The sequence below is a fragment of the Hippocampus zosterae genome, chromosome 2 (assembly GCF_025434085.1).
Source record: "Hippocampus zosterae strain Florida chromosome 2, ASM2543408v3, whole genome shotgun sequence".
Classification (NCBI taxonomy): Eukaryota; Metazoa; Chordata; class Actinopteri; order Syngnathiformes; family Syngnathidae; genus Hippocampus; species Hippocampus zosterae.
The window spans coordinates 19431045-19444901 of NC_067452.1; the positions used below are offsets into that span (position 1 = coordinate 19431045).

Genomic DNA, 13857 nt, shown 5'->3' on the forward strand with positions numbered 1-13857 from the left:
TTACAGTAAGGACCAGCTGTTAGCATGGCGGGCTAACAGCAGGCTACTGGCCGGTGACAAACCGGATATCCCACGAGAGTTGAAGAGGAGGACACGAGGGTGTCGAGCCGGGAAGGACCGCCGCACAAGGCGGAGAAAGTACAGACATGTCCTCCCGTCCGTCATCATGGGGAATGTAAGATCGCTCCCTAACAAGATGGATGAGCTGGCGGCGCTAACGCGACATCAAAGGGAGTACCGCGAGGCTAGCCTAATGCTATTCACCGAGTCGTGGCTAACAGCGATCACTCCGGACACACATGTCAAGTTGGAAGGCTTCCAACTCATACGTGCGGACAGGAATGAAGGGAGTGGAAAGAGAAAAGGTGGGGGACTTGCTGTTTTTGTGAACAACAAATGGTGCAATCCGGGGCATATCACGATCAAAGACAAACTCTGCAACCGGGACATTGAGCTGCTAGCCATTAGCCTCAGGCCCCATTATCTCCCGAGGGAATTCTCACATGTCATAGCCGTGACAGTGTACATCCCCCCGTCGGCTAATAGTGATGCAGCGTGTGATGCCCTGATGACTGTCGTGAGCAGGCTGCAAACACAGTCCCCCAACGCCCTGCTGATCATCTCTGGGGACTTCAACCATGTCTCTCTGTCGTCCTCCCTTTCAACCTTCAAGCAGTATGTAACCTGTGCCACTAGAGACAATAATATTTTGGACTTGTTTTATGCCAATACCAAGGAGGCATATAAACCCCTCTCCCTCCCCCCTCTTGGAAGAGCAGACCACAACTTGGTATTTCTCGAGCCTGTGTACAAACCCCTGGTGCACAGGCAACCAACTGTGACCAGAATGGTCAAGAAATGGTCATCGGAAGCTGAAGATGCTCTGCGAGACTGCTTCGCGACAACCAGGTGGGAACTCTTCAGCGAGGTTCATGGGGAGGACATTGATGCACTCACTGACACCATCACGGATTATATAAACTTCTGTGAGGAGAACACTGTACCCACCAGAACTCTGCGGTGTTTTTCCAACAACAAACCATGGATTAATCCGGACATAAAGACCCTGCTGAAGGAGAAGAAGAGAGCTTTTCGGTCGAGAAACAGAGAGGAGCTGAAGGCCGTGCAGATTCGGCTGAGAAGAAAGATCAGGGAGGGGAAGAAGTTATACAGGATGAAATTGGAGGACCAGTTACAGGCCAGCAATGTCACTGGTGTCTGGAGGGGCCTGAAAACCATCTCAGGCCATGACAGCCCAAAGACAGTGGTCGAGAAGGACAAGGACTGGGCAGATGGACTGAACCATTTTTTCAACCGTTTCGACCAGTCGTCTGTCCCTTCCCCCAACCACAAACTGCAACCTCTCTCACTGAGGACTTCTTCTCCTCCCCCTCCTCTTTCGACCAGCTCTCATCAACCCAGTATGTCACCTGGTTCCTGCCTGTCCGTCACAACAGAGCAGGTAAGGAACCAACTGAGGAAGATGAATGTGAGGAAGGCAGCAGGTCCGGACAAGATCAGTTCCCGGCTCCTCAGGACCTGCTCTGACCAGCTGTGTAACATTGTCCATCACATCTTCAACCTGAGCCTGAAGCTGGGCAGAGCTCCACAGTTGTGGAAAACTTCGTGCCTGGTCCCAGTGCCCAAGACCCCCCACCCTAAGGAGCTGAACAGCTACAGACCGGTGGCGCTGACGTCTCACCTGATGAAGACGCTGGAGAGACTCATCCTCGCCCACCTTCGACCGCTGGTGAGCCCGTCACTGGACCCGCTGCAGTTTGCCTATCAGCCTGGCATCGGCGTGGAAGACGCCATTATCTACCTCCTCCACTCAGTGCTGTCACACTTGGAGAAGGCTGGGAGCACTGTGAGAATCATGTTCTTTGATTTCTCCAGTGCCTTCAACACCATCCAGCCCAATTTGCTGGGAGGCAAACTGCAGAACGCCGGAGTGGACCACCAGCTCACAGCATGGATCATAGATTACCTCACAAATCGCCCGCAGTTCGTGAGATTGCAGAGCTGTGAGTCGGACCGGCTTCTCTGCAGCACTGGAGCGCCGCAGGGGACTGTTCTGGCTCCATTCCTGTTCATCCTCTACACCTCGGACTTCAGACATGACACTCCAAACTGCCACCTTCAGAAGTTCTCCGATGACTGCGATTGTTGGCCTCATTACAGAAGGGGATGATCGGGAGTACAGGGGACTGACAAAGGACTTTGTGGACTGGTGCCAGCAGAATCTCCTCCAGATCAACCCGAGGAAAACTAAGGAGTTGGTTGTGGATTTCTGCAGGAAAAAGTCCTCACCAGCACCGATGAACATCCAGGGTATGGACATAGAGAGGGTGACCTCCTACAAGTACCTTGGTGTTCTTCTCAACGACAAACTGGACTGGTCCACAAACACGGACACCCTGATTAGGAAAGGACAGAGCCGACTCTTCCTACTCAGGAAACTGAGGTCTTTTGGGGTTCAGGGGTCACTCCTTAAGACGTTCTATAACTCGGTGGTGGCCTCGGCCATCTATTATGGCATTGTCTGCTGGTCAGGCAGCATCTCGGCCCGGGACAGAAAGAGACTGGAGCGACTGGTCAGGAAGGCCAGTTCTGTCCTGGGTTGCTCCCTTGACACTCTGGAGGAGGTGGGCAACAGAAGGATGCTAACTAAGCTAAAAGCTATGATGGCCAGTCCCTCCCACCCCCTCCAGCCCGCCCTGACAGCACTTGGTAGCTCCTTCAGCCAGAGACTGTTACACCCGCGCTGCAAGAAGGAGAGATACCGACGCTCGTTCCTACCGACTGCTGTCAGGCTGATGAATAAAAAATAACAATCTTAATAATAATAATAATTAAATGATGTGAAGGTAAATTGTAAATAGTACTGCGATTTATCCATTTGTGTTCATATTGTATTTAATTGAAAGATGTTTGTTGTTTTTTTTTTTTTCTCTTCTTCTTTCTACATACATTCTTGCTGCTGGAGGCTGTAAATATCCCCATTGTGGGACAAATAAAGGATATCTTATCTTATCTTATCTTATTAAACCATATTCAATACTAATACTTAAACCTGACCCATATGCTCATTTTATTTTTAGTTGGACGTTGTGTGTGTTCGTGCATGCGTGTGCGTGTGTGTGTGTGTGTGTGTGTTGTAATGTAGTGGTGGTATAGATACTGTACAATAAATCCAATCACGCCATCTTGTTTGTAGCCTGGTTAAAAAAATTACAGTACAGTACAGGTATGTAGTCCCGTAAACGTTGTTTCCCTATTACTACACCAGGGATCGCAGTTTTTCCATTACAGAGTGTTGACTCTGTAATGACAGTCAGTCGCCTGCTGTGTGTGCGTGAGTCCCAGGCTGTATTTTTTTTCGCCTCATAATTTCTATTATGAGGCGAGCTCTAACTACAGAGTGAGAGTTTGTTGACGACAATAACACACTTATAAAGACACAGTTCCTTTTCGTTGGAACACGAATGTTGTATCAAGCCGACACATGGCGGAAGGAAGAAACGTAGCATTGTGCACTTTTACTGCTGGATGGCGAAATACCAGCATGCACACAATAGACATTAGGGAATGTTTGTTTGCTCTGTGTCATCCTCTATTTTCTTTAATAAATGCATACAAGTCTGCACATGCCAACCTTCTGTATATCTGTATGTGTGTGCGTGTGTGTGTGTACATATACAGAAAGGAGACAGTATAATATTTCATTAATCAGCAGACTACTCTACTTGGGCGATTGTGAAGGGGGTATTGCGTGGCAAGTGATTCCATGTCAGTTGTATGGAACCACAACAAATATTGGAGACACAGTAGGCGTGCACCCCTTATATGAAGTTGACCTGCCAATTTGCCAACTTCAAAGAGGCGTAACAGAGACCAAGTGTGAATTTTACCACCTGTAACACCTTTAACTCACTGCCTTTACACCTCTTTGTGTCAAAAGTGACACTGTCCCAGATGTTGGTATCGAATTATCCAAAGGCACCAAGGCAAGCCGCAACAGATGTGTGATCACGATTATGGACACCGGGTCCCACTACATTCTCCCTAGAAGGGGCAGGCAAATAAATGGTGGCTGTACCGTTTTTGCCTCTGAGGTGCCAACTTGCGGTGAAGGCAGTATGAAAGGGGATAATGCATATGACTTCTGTCCAAAATTCACTCTGTTAGGCCCTTTAACACTTGAGTAACTTTACCCTGAAATTAGAAACTTTTTACGTCATTGTATGGCAGTTGAGGACTCACAGAAAATTGTGGCCACAGATATCGACAGACAATGTGGTACAGGCTGTGTAATTGCTTTCCCCCAAGAAAGAAGAATGTAGAGAAAACTTGAAGCCATGGTCACAAATGGGAAATTTTACAGTAAAATATTCACAGGTATAGTGCTTGTCCTTAAAAAAAAATAATAAATTTGACACAATTTCTTACCTCGTCCTCCTGAATAGACTCTCCACCATAGGCATCACTCACACCCCCTTACACTGGTTTCACTCCTATCTCTCTGGCCACTCTCGGTTCATCCAACTCAACTCCCAGTCCTCTCCAGTCTCTTTAGGTGTGCCCCAGGGCCCTGTCCTAGACCCCTCCTCTTCATTGTCTACCTTATCCCTCTTGGCAATATATTCCATAAATTTGGTATACACTTTCACTGTTTCGCCTTTTTACACCTTTACACCTTGGCAAACCCGACGCCTCCCTGTCACCCTCCTCCCTCTCACACTGCCTCTCAGAAATTAAATCTTGGTTTACCCATACATTCCTCAATTATTTTATGTTTCATGTGGTGTTCCACAGGGCTCTATTCTAGGGCCTCTGCTGTTCTCACTGTACCTGCTCCCATTGGGTTACATCTTAAGGAAACATGGTATTTACTTCCACTGCTATGCAGGTAACTGTCAGATCTATGTCCCACTGGACACGACTCTTTTAATTTCGTGCAGTATGTGACCAGCCAGACACATGGAGAAGGACATATTTTAGACCTTGTCCTTGCATATGGTCTACCTGTATCAAATCTGGAAGCCCTTGAAAATGGGATTTCTGATCACATGGCAGTTTTATTTGACGTAGTCTTTTATCACATGCTGCTGTGAAATCTGCCGCTCCTAGTTGTAAACGCCAAACTCGCACTGCTAGTCGTTTCTCTAATGCCTTTAATAACCTTTGCGTACCCTCGTCTAACACAGAGGAACTCACCTCTTGGTTCAACTCATCATGCCGTGCCATCCTGGATTTGGTGGCTCCTTCAAAAACTGTGCTCCCAAAACTTAAACCCGAGCCATGGTTTAACGACATTACCCGCGCAGCTAGGCAGGGGTGTCGCAAAGCCAAATGGAAGTGGAAAAAAGACAAATTGCATGTCTCTTATCAAATTTGGAAAGTCTGCTGGCGTAACTACCAGCTCACAGTAAAAGAGGCCAAAAGTGAATATCTGTCGGACCTTATTCAAGCTAACCATCACAACCCACGTGCACTATTTAAAATGATAGATTCTGTTCTCAAACCCCCTCTGCATACTTGCTCGGATTCTTCACCCGAGATGTGCAACAGATTCCTTCAGTTTTTCATTGATAAGGTCTCTACAGCGAGGACTCCGGTCTCAAATACCGCATCTGACCCCTCTGTCCATGTTTCATGTTCAGCTGTGCTAAATTCTTTTGAATGCAGTTGAATTTTTTGTTGGATGAACATAACATCTTGGAGGTCTTCCAGTCAGGTTTCAAGACGATGCATAGCACGGTGTCAGCCCTGTTAGGCGTTTCTAATGACATAATCCTGGTAAATGACGCTGGAGACCACATGTGTCTAGTTTTATTGGACTTAACTGCAGCATTTGATACAGTGGATCACAGTATTCTGCTAACTCGTTTGCAGCACTTGATGGGCATTGGCGGAAGTGCTCTTGAGTGGTTTAGGTCCTATTTAGCTGACAGAACCTTTTGTGTCAGCCTTAGCTGCTCTGAGTCACGCATTGCTCCCCTGTCATGTGGTGTTCCACAGGGCTCAATTCTGGGGACTCGGCTGTTCTCGCTTTATCTGCTCCCATTGGGTTCCATCTTTAGGAAACATGGTATTCCCTTCCACTGCTATGCAGATGACTGCCAGATCTATGTTCCACTGAGCAAGAAAGACACCTTCTCATTAAGGCCACTCCTATCCTGTCTGGAAGAAATCAAAACCTGGATGGCCCAAAGTTTCTTGAAATTCAATGAAAAGAAGACAGAGGTGATATTGTTTGGTCCCAGTGGCCCTTGTACATCCCATCCTGTAGACTTGGGCCCCATGTCTCCTTATCTTAAGTCAACAGTCTCAAACTTGGGCCTTAAACTGGACAGTGAATTCAAACTTGATCGGCAAATTGGTGCCATTGTTAAATCCAGCTTCTTTCACCCTAGACAGCTGGCCAAAATAAAACCTCTCCTCTCACATGAACACTTTGAGACAGTAATTCATGCCTTTGTCACATCCCGGCTCGATTACTGCAATGCCCTTTACTTTGGAGTCAGCCAGTCCTCTATTAAGCACCTTCAGCTGGTCCAGAATGCCGCTGCTCGCCTCTTGACTGGTACTCGTAAGAGGGAGCACATACCTCCTACTCTGGCTCCCCATACTTTAGAGTTATTTTAAAGATCCTCTTATTTGTTTTCAAATCTCTGGATAATCTCGCTCCACCTTACCTCTCTGAGCTCATCCACCCCTACACACCTGCCCGGTGCCTCGGGTCTGCGGACTAGACATTATTAGAAGTACCAAAAAGTAAGAAGAAGCTCAGAGGGGATTGAATCTTTTCTGTTGCTGGTCTCTCTCTCTGGAATGACCGCCCACTGAACATTCGGCAAGCCCCTTCACTGCCCATCTTTAAAACCCGCCTCAAAACTCACTTATACACTTATAATCCTTGCCGTTTGACTCAGCATGACTCAGTTTTGATCTTAGTTTTACTGTTTGGTGCCTTCTACCATCTTAGTTACTGATTTATTGCTTTATTGTTGTATATATATGTTAGTTGCTCCATGTACAGCATTTTGTATGCAGCGATGGCTTTTTGAAAGTGCTCTATAAATACATTTGGGTTTAGTTTATTATCTATAATTTTATCTGTGTTTTTATTGTTCTTGTTTTGATTGTAAGATGTCCTTGGGGGTTTTGAAAGGCGCTTATAAATAAAATGTATTATTATTATAACCTAAAACGGTAGCTCTCCCCTACACACACGTATATCATTCACATTCAAGTACTAAGCACAGCAAGCTTTACATGCATGTTGTGTATTAAAAACACCACAAAAAACGTTGCCTTGCCCTCATTAGTAAAATGCTAACACAATGAAAAAAAAATCTGATTAGGTGTACCCATTTTTAGTTCGACACTACTTTAGCAAAGCTATAGGAACAGGGTTTGAAATCATAAATGCTGATTTATAGCACTACGCTAAGTTATAATAAAAGTTGAAACTATTTACAGTAGTGAATTTTTTTATGCAAAATTATTGAACCTCAACAGTCAAACAGTACTTTTTACTTTTGTTCATTCGCCTGTAGTTTCTTTTTCACTTTGACTTAAGTACATAATTTGAGTACTGACTTCGACGTTTAACTTTTTTTTAAAGACAAATACCCGCCCTTCTGCTTTAGTAATTTTGCCCCCCCCCCCCCCCCCGGTGATATGACAACACTTTTTTTTGGTGGGGGGGGGGGGGGGGGTTGTGATATGACAACAATTTTACTACTTTTCAAGGATGTGACGTAACACACGAACCCCAGCGGCGGAATTGGATGTTGTTACTCCTCTGCAGAAAGCAAGACGTGATCAAGCCTGTTCAACATTCCCAGTATTATGTCAAAAGACTAATGTTGGAATGGCCTTTTATGTACTACTGTAACAACGCTAATTTGAGTTTTACAAGGGTGCGTGATGAATCTGATAAGTGTAAGTTGTTTGTACTTTGAAACTCGACATACGCTGCAGCGTTTATTTTGAAATGCTCAACACTTGCAGGAAACACAATGCGGGAAATAACGGTTGTTCCACCTTCGTTTGTATTGTGGATCCAGTCTACCGGGGATGGACCTCGGTGCACAGGACGGAACAGCGGCCGAACGGAACACAACAAAACCGGACAACTGATCACGTCTAAGGGAACTGGAGTGGTTTTCACTAGAGGGTTTCCAAGACTGAACGTCGAGCGATTGAAACAAACGAGACAAGGGTCGAGAGAGAGCAAACACGAACCAAGCGCTCCGGGTAGGACCCACCAAGCAGCTGTTCTCAAACCAGATGTTTTGTTTCGGGGGAAATATTTGCGAGACTCGTGTTTGCTACTCTCCAAGGCGACTTTATTTGAAAATCTCTCACGAAGTGGGAAGCTACGGCTAGCTATTTCGCTTTAGCCGGGGTCCAGCTAGCAGCTACTGTAGCCTGCTAACCGCAAGGCCGTTGTACAGTATTCCTCATGACTGGAAGCGAGTCCGAGGTCTTGTTTTGAACCCCTTAAATCGGCGCCACTGTCCTCCTCCTTTCATCCCCTGGCAGTCGAGACATGGAGAAGTCCTGCTCAGGCTGCTGCACATCTGTCAGCGCCCCCAAGGCAGGAGCCGGGAGACGGCGGGGACCGAATGCCCGCAGCGGCCAGTAGCTACGGCACTGCTCAGCGGCTGTGAGTACGATCGTGGTCGTTATGTTTCGGAATATAAGGTATGTTTATGCAATTTGCATCTGTGTATTCAGTTCTTCAGTAAACGTCCCACAACCCTGGAAGAAGTCCCTCGCTGCTATGAATTACCAGCAGCACCTCGCCAATTCGGCCGCCATCCGTGCCGAGATCCAGAGGTTCGAGTCCGTCCATCCCAACATCTACTCCATCTACGAGCTGCTGGAGCGGGTGGACGAGCCATTGCTTCAGAACCAGATCAGGGAGCATGTCATCGCCATTGAAGGTAGGATAGGAGTGGCTGCTCCTTCACAGAGCTGCTTAGGTGTTATTTGAGGAGCACTTTAAAAGCCGAGGTGCATTGTGGTATGTGGTGACCATATTATGTGCTAGTGGTATCTGTCATGAAGACAGCTGAAATTTGTTTCGTAGTAGCTGCTAAATTGCATAATGAATGAATGTTAAAATACAAGGAAGGGGATTTTCGAGGAAATATGACACCACCAAGCCACCCACCCATTGGTAAACTGTGCATGGGCGGCTATTGACATGGCCGATGCTTCCCTGATACACTATGATGGCCAAGCCCTCCCTCTTCTTGTCATATCGGATTGTAAACGTCAGCGTTGTTTTGATGCGGTGGATTCAATGCTATAATTGATAACCTATCTGCAATCTCACTTAGAACTTCTTATCCCATCATGCCTTTGACTGTTCAGTTGAAGTCGGATAGTTTGCAAATACTGCTGCAGTTGTTTGGTACAACATGCAGATTTCCAGTGCACGTCCTTGTCCCGATTGCTCTTCCTGATCTCTAGAGGAGGACCATCAGAGAGTATTAAGCATCGCTTCGTTTATTTTCTTCCATGTTCTTTGAGTGAATATTGTAGCCGACAAAGAGACTCTTTAAGGGTGCTCCGAAATGCCAAAACAGCAGGAGAGCATAATTTGATTTTAACATCGTCAGCTCCAGAAAGTAGGAGAGAAATTTGTTCTTTAACGTTGCCCAAGATGAAGAGTTGTTTATTTGTAAATATTCAACTGAAGGCAGCACTTATGTATTGCAGTGGCTGAAATTTCTGCACCTTTTGTCCATAATGCCTGCCCTAAACCCTACCCCCATGCAGATTAGCCGACATTCAATTCCTCTCATTTAAGTGCTTGTGTGTTTTCTCCGCATCATCATCTGATGCCCTGCAGGCCCTCTTAACTGTGCATAAAGCTGAGTGAGTGCTCGGCGGAGTCGTGATGTCAGGATTCTCATGCTCATCGAAGCACAGTAGTAATGCAGTATTGCAATGGCAGCGGGAGCATGTTAATATACATTTGAGGTCCATTTTATCTCCATTGCACTTTGTGGGGTGATTGGCCTGGTTGCGAAGGAGAGACTGACTGACAGAGAGTAGAGAGAAGACACTATCTAGAGGTTGGGCGACATGAGAACAATGGGCACAACAACAACTGTATTGACAACAGTAATATCCCCCCCCCCCCCCCCCAAAAAAAGGAATGAAAAATTTGTCAGGACAAGAAAGTGATTCCTGGATTAACATGCCAGCTGTAATGTGGTTAATGTCCAATGAGCCAATCTGACAGAAGACATGTTTCTGACATGCCCTGGCACAGACAACACTGGGCTCTATGGGAAGTTTTTTTTCAAACGCAACTCGAGGGAACAAGAAAACACCACATCAAGGTGCAGGCGACTGTCATACGTTTAATGCTGTATGTAGTTTGCTTTCAGTGGTGTGAAGTGATCAACTCGGCGGTGTGTAGCTCAACCCGCTGGTCAAATCTAGGTCCAGGTTCACCCTCTCTTGTGACCAACTGATGGTGAGTTAAAGAGAACCGGGATTAGCGACAAACACCACTTTTCCTTTTCCTTAATCCACCCTCCAGACGGTCGTTGGCCAGCAGGTCTTCAAACGAGAGGCTAGAGAGTATCTGTGAAGTGTGAGGGAGATTATGAAGGTTCACGGGCTTACTGTCAGTGCGGTTCGTGTCAGTGTGTGTGTTGTTTTAGCAACATACTAACATACATCTAAGATTTTAGGTGCAGCCATGTCCCACTCTGTCCAATCTGTGTCGTTCCAGACACCCCGCTGAGTCTTGAGTCTTTGTCTCTTAAAGCCTTAAACCCTGTGTTGAGTGGACACCCCCACCCCTTTCCAAACAGGCTCAAAGCTTGACTGACATTTTCTTTCCTTTCTGTCCTCTTGTTTTGCGTGACAATGAACGACGATATCCTGCCTCTAAGAATCAATTCACCGTTGACCTGTGACAGCATCTACATTTGAGCGGTTTCATGACTTCAGATTGTTTTAAGTCGATAGTAATTTGATGTACATTGTTGCTGATGATGTCATTTCTTTTTTTTCCACTATGGTTAGCGACTCCAAAAAAATCACATGAGGAAATGCTTTGCATTAATCTAAACTTACTGACATCTGATACATCGAATTTACGCAGAACTACACATGGACTATACTTTACCCCCCCCATAGTATGGCATGTATTCTTACTGTCCTCTCGTGTGAGTCAACAGGAAGGTGACACTGTTCTGCGCCACCGTGTTGATGTCGCTCAGGTGTCCACCTGATTCATGATGGAACATCTATCATGTTTTCAGAAGAAATTAAAACAAATGTGAGAAAAAAAGTCAAAGGGAATACACAAAGAGTTCTCTGGATTTTGAGCTGAGGCAGTAACTGTAGAAACCACCTAATGGCCTCCGTCAGCACATTTGAGCAGACAGTGTGAGCGTCACTCGACCAGCCAAAACTCAAACAAACAAATGACTGAAAAGCTGATCAGTATCTCTTCCCAATTCCATGTCCTTTCCAGACACAACTGCCCAAACCGGGACATTGGTGTGTCCGAAGTACACTTTCAGACAGCTGTTGTGGCTCGCCACATTCAGTTTAATACTGTAGATGCATGGTGATTGCGTTCAACACTAAAGGCTTCAGGCTTTGAGGCTCAGGTGTTAAACTTGGCACTCCATTTACAGATTGGCAGCATTAAACACTTCTGATGCTACTTCAGAAGGCAGTACATTTGTGGGTAGACTTGAACACCCCATCTGGCATCGATACCCGCACACGAGCGAACTCGGAATTTGAAGGGCACTCACAGGTCACTAAATGAGCTGACTTTTGCCTTCCTGATGAAAGATGTGCTGGTTGTATGCGTCAGCGGCATGTCGGCTCCTGCAGCTGCACAAAGGCCGCTTACTTCCCTGTTCCCCAAACACTCCCCAACGAAGGGAAGCGCCGGACACTGACCCAAACAATAGCAGAGGCAATGATCACATGCATCTATAAAAATAGACTTCCTCTCCTCAGTGTAACAACGTTCTTGCATCTTCCTGTGAGGGTGGCAAGCGAGCACCTGGTGAAACCAGCCGCCAAGGTGATTTGGGAGACACGGCATACATTGCGGTCCAAATTATTATGCAGGGGAGGCTTGATGTTATTACTGTTCATTATTATTGTATGAGTTGTAGATTTTCTATGAACGTTTTTGCATTTGTTGTTTCTCCTGGCCGTTTAAATTAGGGATGCTGATACCATACTCCTCGTTGCAAAAAAGCTCAGATAATACGATACAGATATCACTTTACCATCATCTAAATGTATTCTGTATTCCTCCCTCATTATTTTAAAGGACCCGTATCATACTAAATCAACTTTCAACTTTTTTGCACATTTAAGCCATGTTAAAATGTGAAGTCCTCAAAGTGTTTTTTCCTCCATTCCCTCGTGCTGAATACCAGTCATTGCTGTTTGGTGCATTGAATGTTTTTTTTTTCTTTTTCACTGTGAGTGGTCACTGAATGCAGCTGGAGTCTACTGAAGAACTGTGAGTACAATGGTGGGGTTTTTGTGACCCAGGCATCTTACTTCCCGGTTAGCCACCAAAATAACTCATATTTTGTAGACAATTTGATCGCCATTGTGGCAAAGGTAATATCTATCTATCTATCTATCGATCTATCGATCTATCTATCTATCTATCTATCTATCTATCTATCTATCTATCTATCTATCTATCTATCTATCTATCTATCTATCTATCTATCTATCTATCTATCTATCTATCTATCTATCTATCTATCTATCTATCTATCTATCTATCTATCTATCTATCTATCTATCTATCTATCTATCTATCTATCTATCTATCTATCTATCTATCTATCTATCTATCTATCTATCTATCTATCTATCTATCTATCTATCTATCTATCTATCTATCTATCTATCTATCTATCTATCTATCTATCTATCTATCTATCTATCTATCTATCTATCTATCTATCTATCTATCTATCTATCGATAGATCGATAGATCGATCGATCTATCTATCTATAGTCCAATGTATTGCATTCGTTTTAATGGCAAGTAAAATATAGTCAATTAGAACTTTAACTTGCTCCGCGTCAGATTTTTTTCTGTGTGACAGCCGGTTCTTTTTCTCCCGGTCATTTGCGCTCTCCCGCAATATTGTACCAATCCCTTTTCCCATCTTGAGTGTTTGTATAATTCCAACATCATTCAAATGACTTTTCTACTGAATGTGTTGCTTCAGGTAGGCCAGCTTCCATTTAGTCCGTATATTTCCATCGGAAAATTTGCTTACGGCTTAAGCTTTGCTGCGTGTTTTGCAGAGCAGACCTTTCTCATTCAAAAAGGAAAATATCTCACCCAGTTACACTGCTTGTTCTTCTATTTGCACATACTCCGACAGCCATTCCAACTCAAAAGAACTGCAGTTCATTCTTATGTTGGTTTGGGGAGTTGACGTATCACATTCACTGCCCGGTCGTTTTGCAATGATAGGGGATTAGCATTAGCTTCACTTATTGCTGCCGCACTGTTATTGTTATGGAGTAGAGAACATGCGCAAGTACTGTCAATGCCGTGATTGGCTGCATAGCATCATTGCATCATATCGTGTGATTGGCTGCACACCTGTCACTCACTGAATTACACAGCAAATTGATAGAGAAAAATAGGTTACATATCTAATAATTTGCAGTGCATTCACTGCGTTGGATAGATTTTCTTGTGCCTGAGAGTGTGTGACCAGTGTGCAGTTGCGCAACCTAGAAAGAAACATTGGTGCCATTGCATCTCCGCTAAACGTAAATCTAAATGAAAGATACATTTCATTGTATTGCCTC

The 13857-nt window shown here is 45.0% G+C and overlaps 1 protein-coding gene across 3 annotated transcripts in view; it reads left to right on the forward strand.

The window, feature by feature from the left end:
- The first annotated feature begins 7798 nt into the window (after nucleotides 1-7798).
- agap1 (ArfGAP with GTPase domain, ankyrin repeat and PH domain 1) overlaps nucleotides 7799-13857 on the forward strand; it is a 71714-nt gene continuing 65655 nt past the window's right edge. For 2 of the 3 annotated variants that reach the window (XM_052057428.1, XM_052057429.1), the window contains exons 1-3: nucleotides 8019-8265; nucleotides 8554-8677; nucleotides 8749-8957. In XM_052057428.1, the coding sequence (XP_051913388.1) occupies nucleotides 8028-8265; nucleotides 8554-8677; nucleotides 8749-8957 (571 nt within the window). In that variant the 5' untranslated portion in view covers nucleotides 8019-8027. Of the gene's footprint in view, nucleotides 7951-8018; nucleotides 8266-8553; nucleotides 8678-8748; nucleotides 8958-13857 lie in introns of those variants that run through there. The other variant, XM_052057430.1, reaches the window with a different exon arrangement.